Consider the following 18,595-nt stretch of genomic DNA (forward strand, 5'->3'; position numbering starts at 1 on the left):
TGTGGAAGACGAATGTTCGATAGGCGGGTGGTCCTCTCAAGCCTTGTTAAAGCAATTGTTCAGTAGTATTATTTTACTGAATAAAATAATAATGCAAATCATCTTATTTATTGCTATAGGATATTTTTTCTAAACCTGTGGCAATCCTTTTTAAAATAAAAAAAAGGAACGCATGCCTGCCTTTTGAAGGGTCTGGAGGCCAGATGCTGGGAGTTCCTCTGCGTTCCAGTGATGTGGATGGAGCACTGACAGAGGGGAAATGTCAGGTGACCTTCAAAGGCTCCTGAAATCTGCTCTTCTTGTCTGAACTTGCACTTCTATTTTTCATTAACTTTTGAATTTTTCGCCAAAATCATGTCACTTCATTTATTTATTTCTCCATCCATCCATTTGTTTGTACCAAGGGGATTATCAGTGAGGGCAGAGATGAGATGGAGATTACCACAGAGATAGTGTTTGGATTTCAAGTTACTCATAGGAGAGGATGCAAAGCTGCAAAGCTGCAGCTTTAATTAAAGGCAAGCCATGGGTTGTCTGATCTGATTATACTGTAGATAATGATTTACCACAAGTTTATAGCAGAGCAGCTACATCACTGAGCAAAGAAGTTAACAGGACAGACAACAGCTGGTCTCGGTTCCCTTCTGCAGCAATAAGGAAATACACTTGCAGCTTTCATCACAGCTGGTATTTTAAAGATGCACAAATAGGCAGAGAGATAAACTCCTGTCCGCCCACTGTAGTAAATCTTAGTCATATTCATTAGATTATATTTTTGTACATTGCTTTTATAGATATGGTCATGGGAATATAATGAAAATCATATGGCAATATATAATATTGTAAGCTTTTCAGGTAATTGTGGTGATATTCACAAGATCACCTCCCAACCTTAACCCTCCCGCAAATGAGATAAACTCAAACTATTCACGCACACGAACAATTCAGAGTGATTAATGCACATAAATTGCAGCGAGAGAGAGAGAGAGAGAGAACCCACGCAGATACAGGAAGAACACACAAACCCCACATCGACAGGAATCGAACTGGGAACCTTCTTGTTATGAGGCTACACAGCACTACCCACTACACCACTGTGCCACCCAGGAAGAGAAATATGCAAATCTAAATTGACACAATTATGGGTATTTTCTGACCTAAACTCTAATATTATGTTTATTGGAAATATTATATCTTTAATTTTACCTGATAAATACTAATCAAATTAGTCTCTAAAGGGGAACTGTCATTTAAAAAACCCTCAATGTATAGTACTCAAATATTTAGTCATGAAGGAATATGAGCGATAATTACATACATACATATTATAATATATTATATTATATTATATTATATTGTGTCGAATCTGTCGTGCTCGTTCGCAGTCAGTAAAGCAAGATGGCGTTCCCTACAAAACAGTGAGTCGCAGATATCCTAACGCTGCTATCATAATTTGTGAAAGACATTTGACGAAAACTGTTCATCTGTTTGTTTTGGATTGTGGTTGTATTCATGGTAAAGAACTGAATTTAAAATTCAGAGGGTTTTTTTTTTTAAACTGTGTTTGGTCCCTTCCTTGTCACTCCTGCTGCTAGTTAGCGACATGCTAGCGTTATGCTAGCCTCGCTTATTCTTAAAGTGAATTTCGTAACGTCAACAAAGATCGTTTTCCTGTATAATAATTGTGTCGTGTCTGTTCGCAAGCTCAATCTGTGCGCTACTTTAAAATACATTAACGTTTATAATTTCTGCAGATCATCAAACTCAAATGATTATTCAGTGCCCAGTCTGACTGCTTTAATGATGGGGTGCGATATCATGTCTTCTCATTTCACTCTTTGGTATTCAGACTTGTGTGAGTTTTGCATGTGTAGCACATGTACAGATTGTCTTTTGTGGTAGCAGATTTTAAATGTTGTTTTCCTATTATTATTCTCAGGTACGGGCTCATCTTGCCACAGACGAAGGGAGCTTCAAAGGCATCAATCCTACAGAAGCCTTCGGTGTTTGGGGATGACTCAGATGATGAAGTGGGCAAATGTTTGCATTTATTAAGTACAGGAACCTAAGTGCATGTTTTCATCTACTTGTCTCTGCATGTGAAGGAGATTTAGTCAAATGGAGTTCTATAAAAATAAATAAATATGTATTTGGGTATCAGCTGGAACTTTATCGTACTTTTAATAACGATTATATTTTGTTTTGGTTCTCAGATGTCGGTTGGGGAGACTCTACAAAGAGAAGCTGTCAAAAAGAAGATGATGAAACAGGTGGGAAGGAAGAGTTAAGCATACGAACAGACTTTCCTCACGGCTATACAGTTCTCTTAACGCTGTCTGTTGTTCTTTCTTCTTTTTTTTTAAATCCTTCTCTGTGTAAAGACACGCTTGGAGATGCAGAAGGCCCTGGAACAGGACAGCACTGTGTATGACTATGATGCAGTGTATGAAGATATTCAAACACAGAGACTGGAGAACAGTAAAAAGGTTCTGCATGGCGCTGACAAAAAGGTAAACTACTTGATGTTGAACATTTGTATTGCCACTTTTGTCAACCCTGAGATTCCAGATGGAGCAATGGTTAGTATTAGTATGCTGGCCCCATGGATGAACTGCTTGAATGCGGTAGAGAAAGACCCTGAATAGCTGTTGGTGTAGATTCTCATTTGTCCAGGTCATTCATTCATTTAAGTTTGAATCTGAAGCAACTGAACTTCTATTTTGGGTTGTTCTGCAGAATCCTAAATTGAATTTCAGCTGCTTCAGAGTCATTCTTCAGGGAGTACCATGTTTCCATGTTCTTTGGCTTTGCTGACACTCTGGGGTCATTAGTTTTAAAATAAAGTTTTCAATAGAACTCTCTCATTAAAGTTAATTTTTTTGTTTTTTGTTTTATGTTTTAATCTCTGTCTTACAGCCAAAGTATATCCACCAGCTAATGAAAGCAGTTGATGACCGAAAAAAAGAGCAAGAACGAAGGGACGAGAGGAAGATCCAGAAGGAAAGAGAGGCAGAGGGAGAGCAGTTTGCAGATAAAGAGGCGTATGTCACCTCTGCCTATAAGCAAAAACTGCTGGAGCAGAAGGAGGAAGCGGAAAGGGAGAAGCGAGTGGCAGAGATGGAAGGTTAGATTGATACAATAGTTTTTTAATGGGTGTGGTGAGACTGGAACTTCAAACTCTTAACTTTTAAAAATAAATCATTTTCTTACGTGTTTTTATTTATTTTTTTGCTTTCTTTAGCTGCTTTGGACGTGAAGAAACAAAAAGACCTCAGTGGCTTTTATCGCCATCTACTGAATCAGACTGTGGGAGAGGAGGCAATACCAGATCACTCATCAGTCAAGTCAGTCGCACCGCCACATTATTTTACAAACCATTAAACCTGACCAGCACATTTAAACTGTGTGTGAACTATCTGAGCCTTCAATTGTATTTCTCTGTTCCTGCTTTTACAGAATTCAACCTGCAACAATTTCAAAGGACACTGAGAGAATGTCTCCTGTACTGTCATCTGGGTTCCATGATAATATCCAAAGTTCGTGCAGCGACAATGACGAAGAGAAAGAGCAGAAGTCTGGGTTTAGCAAGCTTGCAATAGGTTCTGCACACTCGAAACGCCAGTACAGACAAAGATCCCCGTCATCGGGGAGTGGAGACGAGCAGAAAGAGAAGGAGAAAGAAAGACGCAAAAAGAGCCACAGAGATCAAGACCGAGGAAGGGACAGAGATAGAGATAGAGATCGGAACAGGGGAAGGGAAAGGGAGGACAGACATGGAGGACGACGAGATGACAGGGATGGAAGGAAAGAGAGGAACAGAGATCGAGGCAGAGAAGATGACAGGAGCAGAGGCAAGGTAGATGCAGAGAGGGAAAACAGGCATGGGAAAAGGGAGAGGAGCCCCAAAGAAAAAGAGAAGGATAGAAATGGGGAAAAAGAGAAGAGGGGGAATCCAGATGAAGACAAGCAGAAAGACGAATATCCGGAAGAGGAAAAGGACAAAATGAAAGAATTAGAGAAGGAGAAGAGGGAAGAGACAGAACACAGAAAGGAAAAAGAAGATGAACAGAGACCGGAAAATGAGCAGAAAGAGGACACGGAGCAGACGATGAACAAATTTGTCAAACGCAGCACGGATCAGACTGTGAGTTCGGCCAGAGACAGATACATGTCCAGACAGATGGCCCGCTCAGCGTCAAAGACGTATATAGAGAAGGATGAGGACTGAGCCAACGGCGCTGAGTTACACTCAAAACGCAGCTCGGTTTAGAGATTAAGGCTTGTTTCTGTTTTTTCTCTTCTTGCAAAAAAGATAAAAACCCAACTTTGAGGTTGTTGCTTCTTCGGTCATTATTGGCTGTCGAGCTAAACCCTCTGGTTTTTGTTGAAGATCGTCATCTTTGAAAAGGGGTTCTCTCTTCAGCACTCAGTGATTATCTAAAGTTTCAGGGCTCTGGTTTTGTGGCAAACGGGGGTCATGACATGTGTTGTGGATTTACACACAATTGATGCACTATTTTATATTAAACACACTCAATCAGTGCATCTGTGACTGACTGGAATTAAAGTACAGTGCCCATGTTTGTTGTGATAAAAGACTTTCACTAAGTGCAACGTTGAGGCTTATTCATTCATAATTGCGTTTTGATGGAGATGTGGAATGTTGCCGACCCGCTCTGCATTGCAGTGGACTGATTCACACAGCAGAGAGCGCTCCTGCTCTGTAGGAAGGAGAGAGACCCAGACAATACTGTGTACTGGATTCATCACTTTCAACAGCAACTTCAGAACTCTTTTTTTTTTTTTGATCCCTCTTGTGACATTGCATAAAATAATTGGTGTAAACAGGACATTCCTATCTAATTGATGAAGTTGGATGAATGGAAAGGTGAGTCCTTAATGTTGTTTGATTATTTTCGTTCAGGTATCGTGTCCTTCCTGTCGTAGTCGGTGACGACCTAATAAAATCATTTCTGGTCTGGATCATGTTTGTTTTGCAGTTGTTCAAATGTGTGTAAAAACCAAGGTTTCTGCTCACAATGCAGATGGCAGCAGCTTTTATTCTGCAGGGATCTTTTGCTCGATGGCCTTTCCTATAGGTATAAACCACTTTTAAAAGAAAGTGTTTTAAGGAAGGAACCCAATCTCCCGTGGTCCTGCGTCGACTTTGGTTTAGCAGTGCAGTTAAAGGTGCACAACAAACGGAAAACGTTTTAGAATTGTGGCTCTTATTTATTTAGTGATGGATTGTAAAGTACATTTCTATAAGCATGTTCAGCGGCAAAGAGAAGCAGGAATGGAAGCGTTTAGGACAGTAAGGAAAAGCAGAAGAGCCGGTGGACATGATGAGGAGGAAGGTTCATGTGTTGTGTGTCCAGGAGACTAGGTGGAAAGGAAGCAAGGCTAGAAGCTTAGGAGCAGTGTGGATTGTTTGCAGGGGCCCACTGTAGGGTGCAAATGTAATTTTGCTGAGTGTGTATTGGCATGCATAAGAGCAAAGGATTAAGATGGGTTTGTTTTTAAAGATGAATTTCCATGACTGTTCACACATGGCATCTGAACACATGCATTAAATGCAGAGATTTTATTTAGTGTTGTGTGTCTTTTGTATAACCGTTAATGATCCCAGTCAAAGGAACATTCCTTTTCCTCTACCTCCAGGGAACCGATCCCCAATCAAAATTTGAACCTATGGAAACTCTGTCGAACTCGAACCCCAACGTTTAGCAGGTATGTGAAGCTGGAGGATACAGTTCAGTTCACTGAGGCCTACATTCCACACATAGAAGTTCAAAATGTGTAATACTCTCAAGAAACCGAGTTGATAAGATGAAAAATAACATTAGTAGTACTAGTAGTAGTATTAATCCTGTCAATATTAGGATTTAACATCCATTTTTATACCCAGGAAGATTGGTACAAGAAAGTATTTGGAGCTACCGATTGTGAAAGTTATTCCACATAAAAAGACAAGAGAGATCTTGTATTTCGGGGGAGGCGGGGGGGGGCGCAGTAGGACGATTTCCTAGAGCAGATGAGCCGTTGAGGGGCGTGTGAGGGGGTGTGTGTGTGTGCTTGTTAGTTCATGTGTGTGAAAAGACAACAGAGAGACATGTCCTTGGGTTGTTTTGGTAGACAGCTTAGTGAGAAGAGATGAACTGTTGGAGTAATTATTGTTTACAATTCATACAATGATATTTCCTGGATTTTTCTTCTTCTTCACATTCTGTCTCACAGTTGAAGCCTATCTTTGGTGAAACTTACAGGCTTCATCTTGGGATAACTTGCACAATCAGCAGCTGCCAAATACTTCTTTGCCCCACTGTATATAAATCTCTGTCTACTCCACATGTCAAGCACACCTTGCACAACCTTCAAAAGAGGTTCCCCCCCTAATCTGATCGAGTGCTGTTTTAACAGGCCCGGATCCAATCAGGGTCGCGCTGTGACATGTAGTCGATCTGGATAAATTAGTTGCAGGAGTCCATTATCAGTGCATTTGTGCTTTGCACCAGAAGCCACCTTTACAGGTAAATATTGCACTGTACTTGTAAAATATTCTCTCACAAGTTGTGAGAATCAAGAGAAAAATACTTATATATTATAGCTCTAACATTTACTATACACTTAGTTATTTCAAATATATATTTGTCGCCTGTAATGTGTGTTTAATAATGTTGCAGAGTGCATTACTATCATTATTAAAGTTCAAAAATGTCAAATTTGTACTTGAGTACAAATACTTGTGTGAACGTACTCGAAAGGCTGAGTCACTAAATCAATTTTCAATGCAGCAATAACGAATTTTAACGAATTTATCTGCACAAGATCTGAGACTGAGACTGTCGTATATCAGTAACATCAAATGTATTGGTATTCGGGTGATATAGTTATTTTCTATGAAGTGCTTTTTAGATTTTCTGGTCCTATCACACTGATTTTATATTCTGAAACCGTTGCCAGGCTCAGACTTTGCAGGTTAGTTTTGCGTTTTCCTTTTCTAAATGATCTCAGTTACCTTTATTGTTCAGTTTTATTTAAATGCTGCTGGCTGTCATGTTTATTTCAGACATTTCTACAGCCGCTCCCTTAACATGGCCTGTGTGAAGATGATTCACTCCCTCTATGAAGACGGGTGCGAAGGAAGCCCCTCCAGCCCCATTAGATTTAAAGGTCAAGACTACGAGCAGCTCAAGGAGTCTCTCCTCAGTAAAGGGAGGAAATTTGAAGATAAAACTTTCCCAGCAAATTTGGACTCCCTGGGAAAACTTGAGAATCTCTCACCCAAACAGCTCAAAGAGGTGGAGTGGCTCAGACCACATGTAAGTCCGTCTGTTTGTTATCAAAGATGTGAAAATAAGTAGGATTGTTAGAAATAAAGAGTCAAGAGTCTCTGGTTTTTTATAGGACCTTAACCCAGACTCATCGTTTATTGAGGATGGGACGTCCAGATTTGACTTCAAGCAAGGAAATGTTGGTATGAAAGCTGAACAATCTGCAGCATTCTGCCTATCCTTTGTTTGTAAATGTGTGACTAACTGTAAAGGCAAAGCAAGAAGACTTTTAGAATGTGATGTTAAGATTTGTTTTTAGATACTATTATGATACTGTTGCCGATAGGAAATTGCTGGTTTCTCTCATCCATCGGGGCGATGACCCTCCACAAGGAGCTGGTCGCAGCAGTGGTGCCTCGTGATCAAAGTTTCCAGGACAACTACGCTGGGATATTCCACTTCAGGGTACAAGCAGGCTTCCTTTGATTCAAAATTGGCTTTTTGTGTGAACGTAATTGTTTTACACATCTGTGCCTCGTTTTTCTAGTTTTGGAGATTTGGAAAATGGGTGGACGTTGTCATCGATGACTTCTTGCCCACACGGAACAAGGAACCCGTGTCGGTTTCATCCAGGTCTCAAAAAGAGTTCTGGGCCCCCCTGCTGGAGAAGGCCTATGCCAAGTATGTGATGACTCCCGCACACCGCCAACCTAAGAAAGATCAATTTAGATAAGTCTTAATGAGTGGCACTCAAAGGTTTGTCTTTTTTTTTCTGCCTCAGGGTATGCGGATCCTACGGCGACATGATCGCAGGAAACCCACCAGAAGCTTTCAAAGATTTTGGTGGGGGTGTGCACATGAACTACAAGCTGTACGAAGACACGTCTGACCTGTGGGACGTCATGGACAGAGCCATCCAGTCCAAAACTATGATGGGATGCGGTGCTTTTACTGGGGTAAAACAAAGAATTAGCTGGGGGGACACGGGGGGGTCCATGATCTGCTTTAAAGCGGTCAAATGTTTCTGTTTCAGGACAAGGGGAAAGACATCTGTAAACGGTTTGGACTGGTGGACGGTCACGTCTTCGCTGTGACAGGAGTCAAACGGGTTTGTTCCTCTTTGCCGTTTTAAATCAAATAAGCATTTGATATCCCAACATTTTAACAGATATAATTCTTTATGGTGATTTAGCTCGAGATTGACGGTAACAGTATAAATCTGGTCAGAATCTGGAACCCCTGGGGTGAGAAAGAATGGACTGGAGACTGGAGTGACAAGTAAGGAACGCTGTGGCTGTGAAATAATGAGCCTCGTCAAAAGGTTTGTTACCTGCTGAGGGCACCGCCCTCGAAGCGTGAACAACAAGCAAATACCTGTGCTGCAGGTCAGCGACCTGGAAGGCCGTGGGGGAGGAGGACCGAAACGAGTGTCTGAACAAGCGCAACGATGGGGAATTCTGGTGAGATAATTCAAATTGGCTGAAACAACTTATGGTTTCTACAGTTACATGTTTGAGCTTCATGCTATGTGTCATTTTGGAGGGTTATTTCCAGTATAGAGAGTAATTTTGGAACTGGTTTTAACTGTCTGTTGGCTTGCTGGGGGGGTGGTAACCAAAATGTGGTGATCGATGAACGCGCACTTGTCAATCTTTAGCAGACTTGTGCCTTGAGAGACAATGAAGAGCCACGCAAAAGAAGAATTTAAGGATTTCAAGCCAAATGATAAGACATGTTAGCACATCTCTAGGACACTGCTAATAGCACGGCTAATAAAATTGGTATGCAAGACAGTCAGATTACGGCCTCAGGCCATTAATGGCTGCGGGCCACTCGGTAGCGCTCAAGAAAGGAGCCGCCATAGGTGAAGATATATTCCTAAACCACAATGAGATTATTATTAAGGCTTTGACTTTAATCCCTGCAGGATGAGTATGAAGGACTTTTGTACCTATTTTGAAGAAATGGACATCTGCTGCGAAAGCCCCAACTTTATATGTGGTGATGAAGGAGAGTGGAATTGTTCTCTGAAAGAAGGCCGCTGGGAGGAGGGTGCATCTGCTGGGGGCTGCGACAGCCAATCAGGTGAGGTTAGACGAGAGATTTGATAAGCAGATTCCTTAATTATCATTTTATTCCACAGCCTATTAGTGCATGTTGTTAGGTCACACAGAGACTAACTATCCAGGAACACAAGATATGATTTTATGTAAATGAGGAAAATCTAGATTTTTATTATTGGTATGGAGACGGGCTTCTGGATCGCTCTCAAAATGCAATGGGATCTAAGGTAGACCAAGACCCATCTTCAGATTCTTGTTCAAGATCCATCCGACCGTTTTTCTCTAATCCTGCTAACAATCAGACAAACACCATCCAGAGAAGGAGAAATAGATGGTAAGAAGTTACTGCACAGTTATACAAAGTGTTGTAACCACTGCACACCTTTCCTCAGAGGAGTTCTGGACAAACCCACAGTTTCGCCTGACAGTGAAGGGGGGAGAGGAGGAGGAGACAGATCGAGAGAGACAGACGGAGGAGGAGAGTGAAGGAACCAAGAATGTCTTACTCTCTCTGCTGCAGAGGCCGGATGAAGAACATCGCAGCAAACTCAAATACCACTACATTGGGTTCACCATCTTCAAGGCCAGTCATTTGTTGCACAGACGCTCATTTTGTCAGGTTTCTGCTCCGTATTGTTCATTCTCTAACCTGATCTCATCTTCCCTTCTGAACAGGTGCCAGACAAGGTGAGACTTGTATTTGTGTTTCAAATGTGACCATCCATAACGGGAAATATCACATTTCTAAACATGGCAGGCACCGAGAGGAAGACTCCCGCAGTCGCTATTCCTAGAGGAGTGGCCGCTGAAGGTCAGCGAGTTCAAGAAGTCAAGAGAACTGATAGAGTTCCACACGTTGGAGCCGGGAGAATACTTGATAATCCCTAGCACATATGATCCCCACAAGACCGGAGGTTTCATAATCACAATCTATTCCAAGGCAGAGACTGATATTGAGTGAGGCTGCATCTGCAAAGCAACCGACGGGAGACAAAGTAGTAAGTGTTAGAGCAACTTATGAATAAACTCAGAAGCCTCTGCTTACTACACATTTATTCATGCATGATGGGGAAACGGTTAATTTAGTAGTGGAGAAGGGGTAGGCTTAAATACGTACCGGTATATGCCTTATCCTACTCCTTTTCGGGCATGTTGGGTCCATATTGTTTTTCGGTTTACTTTGTTACTTGCATGTTCTGAAATAAAAGCATTCATAGATACACAACCACATTTGATTTGTGCACTTCCTGATAATGATAGCGCTATGAGCAGTTTCTGTAAATACTGAGAGCCGGCCACACAGAGCATCCAGAGAATTTCAGCTCAGTCAAGAGTTTTTGGCAGCGACATCGTCAGAGCGGTCCAGACTACAAGCAGCACAAAACAGATCAAATGTCCTGACGACAGGAGGATAGTTCCAAGGTTTATCTAAACTTTAGCGACTGGACTCCCGCTTTGAAACCTAAACAGTAGTCCAGTTGCTTCAGATTCAGCCCTCACATGACCTGCATGGAAGAATCGGCAAACAGAACTGGAGGAGCCACACTTGAAAGGGAACTACAACGTGAAGTGTATTTTGACACGTTACATTTCCAGGTAACCGATTACTTTTTTTTTTAAAACCAGCATTGACATGAGACCCTGCATCTTCCCCAAAATCATGATTTGGACTACGCGTACCAGGTACTACATAAACGTAGTGAACAGTCCAACTGTTACAGGACTTTCCTCCACGAATCTGAAAGCCATCTTCTGAGATCCTGCTGATCCCTCTGATGGTGCAGTCCAACATTGAGAAGGCTACAGACTAAATTTAATGTGCATCCCGCTGCGTCTTGCCTCCATCTCCTTGTGACCATTTAACCTCGACTTGTCCTCATGATGAAAGCTGCTGGCAGCCCTTGGATTTGCCACATCTCACATGGAGGCTCAAGAGAAAGGCACGACACAGATTTCAGGATGCAGTCGTACTTTATTACAATTATAAAACATTTTATCACACCATCCACCTGGACATTGTTGTCCAGAGTCCTCTTGTTAAGGACATCCGAGACAAACCCCTCGAATATTTGTGTCATTTTCCCAGATAAGCTCCATCAATACATTCAGCCGCTCCCCACCTAAATACAAAAGGTTCACGTTCTGTAATGTACCAGCAGCCATTTCATGGTCAGAAATGAAGCCAAGCGCTCGTTGCACTACATCTTAGTCACCTGTAATATTCTCCCACAGATTTCAGGAGATGAGATCAGGCATGGTCACAGGAATCCTGCAAATATAGAGTGGAAAACTAAGTAGAGTACTTTTTGAGAAGCAACCTTCCAGAAGTGCGTTTTTACAGACTCAGAAAATTGGATAGAAATCGTCAGTTGTCGCATCAGACGGCACTTCCTATTCCAGAATTTCATCACAGATCAAGCTTTCAGGAAGTCAAACTTCTCGGTCAGACGCACAAGCATCAAAACAAAATGTTAATCAACTTACCACATCAGTTAGATGCGGCTTCACACCGTAAGACAAACCACCATCGTTCACAGGACTCGGTGACCAGCGCATCCTTGAGAAACAACGTTCGAAGTTTTTAAAAACTAGCAACAGTCAAGTCCTTTTAAGGCTAAACATTCTGCAGTTGTAGTCAGAAAACCAATAATCACCACTGAACAATCTGTCGGTAATTCCAGCTATTTCAGTTTAGGTGTCATCACAACAAGAGCAACCATTTTACCATTTAACAGCAATGAGGAAAAACACAGTAAAAACATACCTTCCATCGCTACTCAGAAGTTTTCCAAGCCGCAGATTCCCTTAAGGCAGCGTGTAGCTACGAAAGGAAATGACACTTACTGCATGTTACAGGCGAGCCCCTCGCTACCGTAAACATTCATCTCATGTTCAGAAAACCAATAATCACCACTGAACAATCTGCCGGTAATTCCAGCTATTTCAGTTTAGATATCATCAATACATTTATTAGCTACGGCTCACTTCCCCTAAATGCGATGTCTCTTACCACGCCCATGTTGAGTTACGGCTCCATCGCAGACACGCGGGCCACGAACCAGCCTGTAAAAGAAGACACGTTACTTTAGCAGCCATAGGAGAGCGATCACAGTTCACCATCAGCTGCAGCTCGACGCTCAGAGCAGTGACCATAAAGCATCGTCAGTTATCGCATCAGACGGCACTTCCTATTCACAGATTTCATCACCGATACGACCGCACGACGTCACCCCATAACGGGTTTAAAGCGAGTCACTCACCTCCTGCGAAACACGTCAAGACCCCCTGTGCACAGCCAGGAACGATGACGTCATGCAAGCCGCTCACAAAGCCTGGTTTCACCTAAGGATAACAGAATCCATAATTTCATAAACATTTTGGAGAAACTGTATAAACTAACTATTTATGCTAGAAATAGGCATCCAACAGATTATTCAGAACTCGTACGAATAAATTATCTTCAGGGCCAGCAGAGGTGAAATCTTACTTCGTTTTTCATCGCGCTGGATCGGCCGCACGTGGCTGCTTGAGTCCCGTCAGGAAGAGGTAAAAGGTAACGCGCTGGCGTTACGCCTTGAATAATTTAATAAAATGTCACGTGACACCCATTGTTTAAATCGGTAACTCCGCGCTGCCGCATTTAGCCACCACGCAAAGTTAACGAGCGAACAGCCGAGCCCGCACGACCCTCCACGACCAGCGACGAATTCGGAAAGGAGCGCTGAACAGTTCGTCGAGGTTTTTATACGCACTGTCGCAGGAAATAAACGTCACTCGTCCTCATTTTCTCTTGAGTCCCTATGACGTGACCGATTCTCTGGCGCCACCTGCTGCACCGGAGTGTACGGTTCATGATTCGCTGCTGGGTTTTCGCGTTCATTTTGTTTTTTTTTAGAGTTTGTTTCTGAAAATGGTTTTAATTTAGGCTGATAATGGACAACATGATTTAGAATAAGCAAAACAGTGACCCAGATTAAAATATTAAAGTTTTAATATCTTACAGCATCTCCTACTGCCTGCCTAGTAAACAACAACTTGTTGTTTAACAAGTAAAACAAATAAAAAATGGCAACAACGAAAGAAATGCACGCACATTTTATTTGAAGTTAAATTAATAAATATAATAATAATAAACAATCAGTAAAATGATTAGAATTTCCTGCTACCACATGGTGGCGCTGCTTTCCATAACTACCGGTAATTACATGGATATTCTCGTTACAATCCTGTCTGGTCGGTCGTTTTTGTGTCATCTGGGTTTGTATTCTCGGAAGACTTTGAAATCACGACACATTATCGGAGCCTGAAGTGTTTCTTCCGCATTTCGACATTCCAGTTTCAGGTAAAGTCATTTAAAATTGTAATTTTGAGCTAAGAGTTCTGTACAAAATGTTTTCTCATGTTCAAATCTCCTTAATTGGATACATTTGTCGTTAGTCTATCAGAACAATTCGGTTAATGGAAAACGTGACTTTAGAATGTTATTATTATTAATTGTTATCTTAAATTACAATAACACGCTTTGATCGCGTTCATAATTTGCTTTGTATGTTGCGTTATGTGATATGAGTTTACTGCGTTTAGATAAAAAAGCAGAAAATGTTTTACTGACCGAAGAAAGCCAGTATTTTACATGAATATTCTCTATTTCAGGAAAAGTTTAAATACATTTCGTGTCTTTCCTCGGTGTGTGTGGTGTGTGCATGTGTGTGTGTTGATCCCCTGCAGCAGCATGTTGCCACCTGTGAAGAAAGACCGTATCATTACTGATCTTCCAAAGGTTAGTCACACACACACACAACACTAATGAATTATTGATTATTTTATGATCCTCAAAAAATTTGTTTGACTTTATTTGCAGTTTTATTGTTCAAATGCTGCGCTGCACACCAAAGACAGCTTCCACCCACAGGTGAAGGCTGCGTGCCAGGAACAGAAGACAGGTGCAGTCAAGTAAGAGCACAACATAAGACAATATTAGCCCAACACACACAACTCTAAGTAATAGTAATAGTATAGTAAAAGTACTCTATAAGTAAAACAACAAACCTCTGTAGTGCATTTGCATTGAACATTTTGTCAACATTTGTTTTTAGTGATGACCCAGAAACCTTCAATTGAAATCCGCCAAAATGAGCCCACGTTCAACTTGTAACCATAGAAACCAAAAAAACTTGTAACCATTGGTACTTATTGTTGTTTGTAGTTTTGTGAAAAAAATATGAACTAGTTCTCCACATGATCAGAACAAACTCCACGATGAGTCCAAGTGGAAATAAAACTAAACTAAACTAAAAGTTTCCAGATAACAGAAGGCACCACTTCGGGTTATGATTGATGGATGTATAAAGTTTTCTGAAAAAATATAATTGGTTTTAGGCAGGTTGTTATGTGTAACGTAAAAAAAGAGAACTCCCATAATCAGATTCACATGAATGATCTCGTGTCAATACTCAGAATGAAACAAAATATTTGTACAACTTTGAATCCCAATTACATTATTTGATAAAGAAGAATGAGACACGGCTCTGGGCTGTACATCTCTGGGTGGTAAATGCATATTAAACAATTTAACATTTTAAGTTGTGAGATCAAGGGATGGCTGCTTCAATCAAATGCAAATAAATGAAGTTATTACTTTGATTCATCTTCCATGGAGGAGCAGAATGAAGAACGTGAATGTTTCATCTGCTAAGGATCAAATTCAAATGATTCTTATTTGAGAATGGAAACGTCAACGAGGGGTTGTGAGGCATGATATCAAAGAACTGGACGAGTCGCCAGTCACGTCGTACGCGCTGAGGCCTGCATGCTGTTCCATCCTATTACCGGTAGGCTGTTTTCACAGCAGTGGCTTTATCTCGACAGCTTCAATATCGCCAAGGTGATTGTGGTGGGAGACGTCGCCGTTGGGAAAACCTGCCTGATCAGCAGGTAAGCGTTTCTCGTGGCTTTGAGTTCCGAGGCCTGGGTGGCTGTTTTTTAGACGCCTCATTCAAGTCTGTTCCAATTAGAAATGAGATTTTATTGCATGAAGTTCAGCCTTCAGCTGCAGTTCGTGTCAGCATTGATCCACAAATCCACAAAGCTGTAATACTGAAGTATTGATCAACACATAATTTGCCTTATTGCGTTGCATTGTACTTTAAGTACACGTTGATACTCATTTGTGTTTATTTGTGATGTGTGCGACAGTAAAAATAGAAGCTTCTGAAAGGATCTTTAGACATTTGGATGGCCAGAATGGATTTTTTTTTTTGTACGATCTCTCATAAATGTCATCGGTCAGATTAAAGTTGTCGTGAAGCTCAGCGACAATAATGCAGCTTTACACAGCGATGCTATCGAGAAACTCTCTGTTCCACGCCATCGTTTGAGTTCCAGGGTGAAGAAGTATGACGATTCCCTGTTAGCGCTGGAAACAACTGCTGGTTGAACTGCTAATATAAACTCTTGCTCCCTTGTTCCTGCGAGGTTTCGTAAGGGTGCGTTTGATAAAAACTACAAAGCGACCATCGGGGTGGATTTTGAGATGGAGCGCTTCGAGGTGCTCGGCGTTCCGTTCAGCTTACAGCTGTAAGTATCGTCTCCAGAGAAACACGCCCTCATTCAATTATCCGACACAAGCTCCGTTTGATGAATGAAACGAAATTACATTTTTAGATCATTGTTCAGGGCGCATTGTTTTGGGCGTATAAGAGCACGTGTGTTGAGTCAATTTCATTTTTAGGTTAATTTTCTTGTAGATGCCCTACATGGGGCAGATAATCAATGCAGAAGTGGGCGAGTGAAGTGAAGCCAAGCCCGTTTTATTTATAAAGGACATGATCTGTGCTGAAGGGGACAGCTGGCCTGGGTTCATCGGGACACAGAGACTGGTTTTGTTAATAGAGCTGCACTGAAAGATTTCTGGCAGCTTCACAAGCACGATTATTTAACATCTTACCCAGCAGGCGCCATAATGGAAGGTTGCCTGTGTGGTCTGCCTTCCCAGTATCCACTCAAATATCTAAATACTGGAATGACATTCATTGCCATAAAGGTTGAATGAATTATAAATACTGAAAGAATGTAATAAACTATAATAATTTGCAATTAGTGCTTATTAATTTTAGACTTTTTCTTATTCACATCTTTTTTTAAACATCTGAAACAATTATTTGTCTGAATTTGAATCTAAAAAAAATGTTTCTGTTCTTTTTAGTCTGAACTGACAGCTTAAGTAACGGCAGTATTAAGAACCGTATCATCACTTCTCCTCATCCGCATCCGACACTACAGGAAACTAAAAGTGCACCTGATCTCTTTCAGCTGGGACACAGCAGGTCAGGAGCGCTTCAAATGCATCGCGTCAACGTATTACAGAGGAGCACAAGGTGAGTTTAGCTCCGGGCTTCCATTTAAAGCCGCTCACATTTGCTTTAAATAAACGGTCTCACTTGCGGGATGCATTGTGTTCGTCCTCTTTGTCTCTTTATGTTCCCGCAGCCATTATAGTGGTGTTTGACTTAAGCAGCGAGAGCTCTTTAGCACACGCTAGGTAAGGAATACATTATTATAAATCAGCTATTACACCATTAAAATGTTGCCCGAAGGAAGATCAGTGTGTGTCTGTGTACGTAGGCAGTGGCTGGAGGACGCCATGAAGGAAAACGACCCGTCCAGCGTTCTGCTGTTCCTTGTCGGCACCAAGAAGGACCTCAGTGTAGGTGCAGTCGCTTGTTTGTTTGTTTGTTTGTTTGGACATTGACGTTTGAAACAATAACAGTCCGATTCGATTCTTCCTTTCTGCCTCCATCACACTTGGCAACACTGAAGTTTCAGTTTGTACTCCATTCTCACATTTGTGAGCGTCGAACCCTCAAATGTTTGGTATTTCGGCGACGACTATTAAAATAGTTGCCGATTACCCCTGTTGTGTTTCGTGTTGCTTTGACAACAGGATCAGCCTGTCAACACGTGGCCAGTGGCTTTCGCTTTGTGTTTCCGTCCCGTCATTCACTCCGAGTTTCGCTCCTCAGTCTCCGGAGCAGCTGCAGCAGGTCGAGCAGGAAGCCATCAGACTGTCGGAGGAACTCAGAGCGGAGTACTGGGCCGTGTCGGCAAAGTCGGGTAGGACCCGTGCAGCTTTTCGCTTCCTGGCCGATCCTCCTTGTGTCTCACTCAACTCTTTCCTACGTCTCATTTTATTCCAGGAGACGGTGTCAAGGACTTTTTCTTCCGTGTGGCCTCTCTGACTTTTGAGGCCAATGTTCTGTCCGAGCTCGAGAAAAGCGGGTCAAGGCACATCAGTGACATCATCAGTGAGTCCTTTTGATCAGTAAAGACTCATCTTAATAGTTGGCGTGCTTTGTTTTTCCTCTTAATGACTCTATCGTTCCCCTAATTCAACACCGTGCTTTCCATCATCAAACACTGGCGAGCTCTGTTTCCAGACAGCAGGAAGGCTCTTTGATCGGAGGCCTTTCTTTTCATATTCTTATTTGCAACCTCCTTTGATATTTCCAGCGAGCACCTTGAGATTTGAGAAGTTTAATAACCAAATTATTTATTTAGCACTCGCAACACTAAAGGGACGGCGCGGCTCACGTTGTGCATTTATCAAAACTAAAAGGAGCACGGTTTATTTTGCGTTTCACGCAGGACTCTCAGACGACACCGAGGCCAATCACACACCCATAAAGGAGAAGTCAAAGTGTTGCTGATGAGAGAGATGGAACCTTCGGGACGCTCGGCAGTCTGGAAACGGCCCACGCAGCAGCACAGAACGACGTTCAACTGAAGTACGGACTGAACTCAATGTACTTGCGATCTGGAGACGGGCCTGGGAGCAGGTTTGGCATGAAGGAATTTTAAGTTGTGGCTGTAAACACCGTTCATCTGCCCTCTGAGGAATGTGACAATAAAGCTTTGCGACCAGCCTGCACTCCTGCCTCTACTGGAGGAAATGACGGTTATTATTGGATTCCTCACTCGCCTGCTTGCGTTTGCGCTGCTAATGAGACGCATGCGGCGGCTCCCATGACCCGCGCTCATCTGACATCACTCATGATCTCTAAAATGGAAGGATTGTTAGCAGAGGCAGAGGAGCAGGAAGTCACATCTCATTTCTTCTCCTGACTCTGGGGAAGGTGGGATGAGAGATTCTTGTCTGCTTTTCAGAAGGATTCACTTTCATTGTCGATTATATTTCAAGTCTTGTAAATAGATTTCATTTTGGAACACGCAACAGGACAAACACACACACACACACACACA

The 18,595-nt window shown here is 42.0% G+C and overlaps 3 protein-coding genes, 1 long non-coding RNA gene and 4 other non-coding genes across 9 annotated transcripts; 3 read left to right on the forward strand and 5 right to left on the reverse strand.

Moving 5' to 3' along the window:
* The first annotated feature begins 1,396 nt into the window (after window positions 1-1,396).
* Window positions 1,397-4,614, forward strand: nsrp1 (nuclear speckle splicing regulatory protein 1). The gene is made up of 7 exons (XM_068744547.1): window positions 1,397-1,418; window positions 1,940-2,030; window positions 2,214-2,270; window positions 2,382-2,510; window positions 2,917-3,124; window positions 3,242-3,344; window positions 3,457-4,614. Exons 1-7 carry the CDS (start codon window positions 1,399-1,401, stop codon window positions 4,226-4,228), a joined length of 1,380 nt encoding a protein of 459 aa, XP_068600648.1. The 5' UTR covers window positions 1,397-1,398; the 3' UTR covers window positions 4,229-4,614.
* Window positions 4,615-6,492: 1,878 nt separating this feature from the next.
* On the forward strand, window positions 6,493-10,562 carry LOC137900725 (calpain-2 catalytic subunit-like). Its single transcript, XM_068744855.1, has 13 exons — window positions 6,493-6,530; window positions 7,070-7,322; window positions 7,408-7,477; window positions 7,621-7,739; window positions 7,822-7,955; window positions 8,056-8,230; window positions 8,308-8,382; window positions 8,467-8,552; window positions 8,660-8,734; window positions 9,202-9,359; window positions 9,730-9,920; window positions 10,013-10,024; window positions 10,095-10,562. Exons 2-13 carry the CDS (start codon window positions 7,095-7,097, stop codon window positions 10,296-10,298), a joined length of 1,527 nt encoding a protein of 508 aa, XP_068600956.1. The 5' UTR covers window positions 6,493-6,530; window positions 7,070-7,094; the 3' UTR covers window positions 10,299-10,562.
* A 727-nt stretch (window positions 10,563-11,289) lies between these two features.
* Window positions 11,290-13,041, reverse strand: LOC137900779 (uncharacterized). Of its 2 annotated transcripts, XR_011105676.1 has the most exons (7): window positions 12,825-13,041; window positions 12,598-12,679; window positions 12,348-12,400; window positions 12,102-12,158; window positions 11,822-11,894; window positions 11,551-11,606; window positions 11,290-11,457 (listed from the first exon to the last, which is right to left on the reverse strand). It is a non-coding gene; the product is annotated as an uncharacterized lncRNA (long non-coding RNA). The 2 variants fall into 2 exon arrangements; XR_011105675.1 differs by having other exon boundaries at window positions 11,290-11,606.
* On the reverse strand, window positions 11,679-11,752 carry LOC137900926 (small nucleolar RNA SNORD49). The gene has a single exon (XR_011105690.1). It is a non-coding gene; the product is annotated as a small nucleolar RNA SNORD49 (small nucleolar RNA).
* On the reverse strand, window positions 11,971-12,044 carry LOC137900929 (small nucleolar RNA SNORD65). The gene has a single exon (XR_011105693.1). It is a non-coding gene; the product is annotated as a small nucleolar RNA SNORD65 (small nucleolar RNA).
* Window positions 12,228-12,301, reverse strand: LOC137900928 (small nucleolar RNA SNORD65). Its single transcript, XR_011105692.1, has one exon. It is a non-coding gene; the product is annotated as a small nucleolar RNA SNORD65 (small nucleolar RNA).
* Window positions 12,478-12,549, reverse strand: LOC137900927 (small nucleolar RNA SNORD49). Its single transcript, XR_011105691.1, has one exon. It is a non-coding gene; the product is annotated as a small nucleolar RNA SNORD49 (small nucleolar RNA).
* A 1,028-nt stretch (window positions 13,042-14,069) lies between the features above and the next one.
* On the forward strand, window positions 14,070-18,064 carry LOC137900899 (ras-related protein Rab-34-like). Its single transcript, XM_068745046.1, has 10 exons — window positions 14,070-14,117; window positions 14,199-14,290; window positions 15,206-15,271; window positions 15,812-15,913; window positions 16,649-16,713; window positions 16,826-16,877; window positions 16,961-17,042; window positions 17,359-17,449; window positions 17,533-17,640; window positions 17,981-18,064. The coding sequence occupies exons 1-10, from the start codon at window positions 14,070-14,072 to the stop codon at window positions 18,040-18,042; spliced, it is 768 nt and encodes a 255-aa protein (XP_068601147.1). The 3' UTR covers window positions 18,043-18,064.
* Window positions 18,065-18,595: the final 531 nt, after the last annotated feature.

The sequence above is a fragment of the Brachionichthys hirsutus genome, chromosome 10, assembly GCF_040956055.1.
Source record: "Brachionichthys hirsutus isolate HB-005 chromosome 10, CSIRO-AGI_Bhir_v1, whole genome shotgun sequence".
Taxonomy (NCBI): domain Eukaryota; kingdom Metazoa; phylum Chordata; class Actinopteri; order Lophiiformes; family Brachionichthyidae; genus Brachionichthys; species Brachionichthys hirsutus.

What these genes read in the sequence shown, in the direction of transcription:
- nsrp1 (XM_068744547.1), top strand. Translation starts at nt 1,399, where the DNA reads ATGGCGTTCCCTACAAAACA. An exon ending in GCGAGTGGCAGAGATGGAAG is followed by an intron (nt 3,125 to 3,241) that starts GTTAGATTGATA and finishes TGCTTTCTTTAG; the next exon opens with CTGCTTTGGACGTGAAGAAA. An exon ending in CCAGATCACTCATCAGTCAA is followed by an intron (nt 3,345 to 3,456) that starts GTCAGTCGCACC and finishes CTGCTTTTACAG; the next exon opens with AATTCAACCTGCAACAATTT.
- LOC137900725 (XM_068744855.1), top strand. Translation starts at nt 7,095, where the DNA reads ATGGCCTGTGTGAAGATGATTCACTCCCTCTATGAAGACGGGTGCGAA. An exon ending in TGGAGTGGCTCAGACCACAT is followed by an intron (nt 7,323 to 7,407) that starts GTAAGTCCGTCT and finishes GGTTTTTTATAG; the next exon opens with GACCTTAACCCAGACTCATC. An exon ending in CTGGGATATTCCACTTCAGG is followed by an intron (nt 7,740 to 7,821) that starts GTACAAGCAGGC and finishes TCGTTTTTCTAG; the next exon opens with TTTTGGAGATTTGGAAAATG.
- LOC137900899 (XM_068745046.1), top strand. Translation starts at nt 14,070, where the DNA reads ATGTTGCCACCTGTGAAGAAAGACCGTATCATTACTGATCTTCCAAAG. An exon ending in CAGAAGACAGGTGCAGTCAA is followed by an intron (nt 14,291 to 15,205) that starts GTAAGAGCACAA and finishes TTATCTCGACAG; the next exon opens with CTTCAATATCGCCAAGGTGA. An exon ending in GTATTACAGAGGAGCACAAG is followed by an intron (nt 16,714 to 16,825) that starts GTGAGTTTAGCT and finishes ATGTTCCCGCAG; the next exon opens with CCATTATAGTGGTGTTTGAC.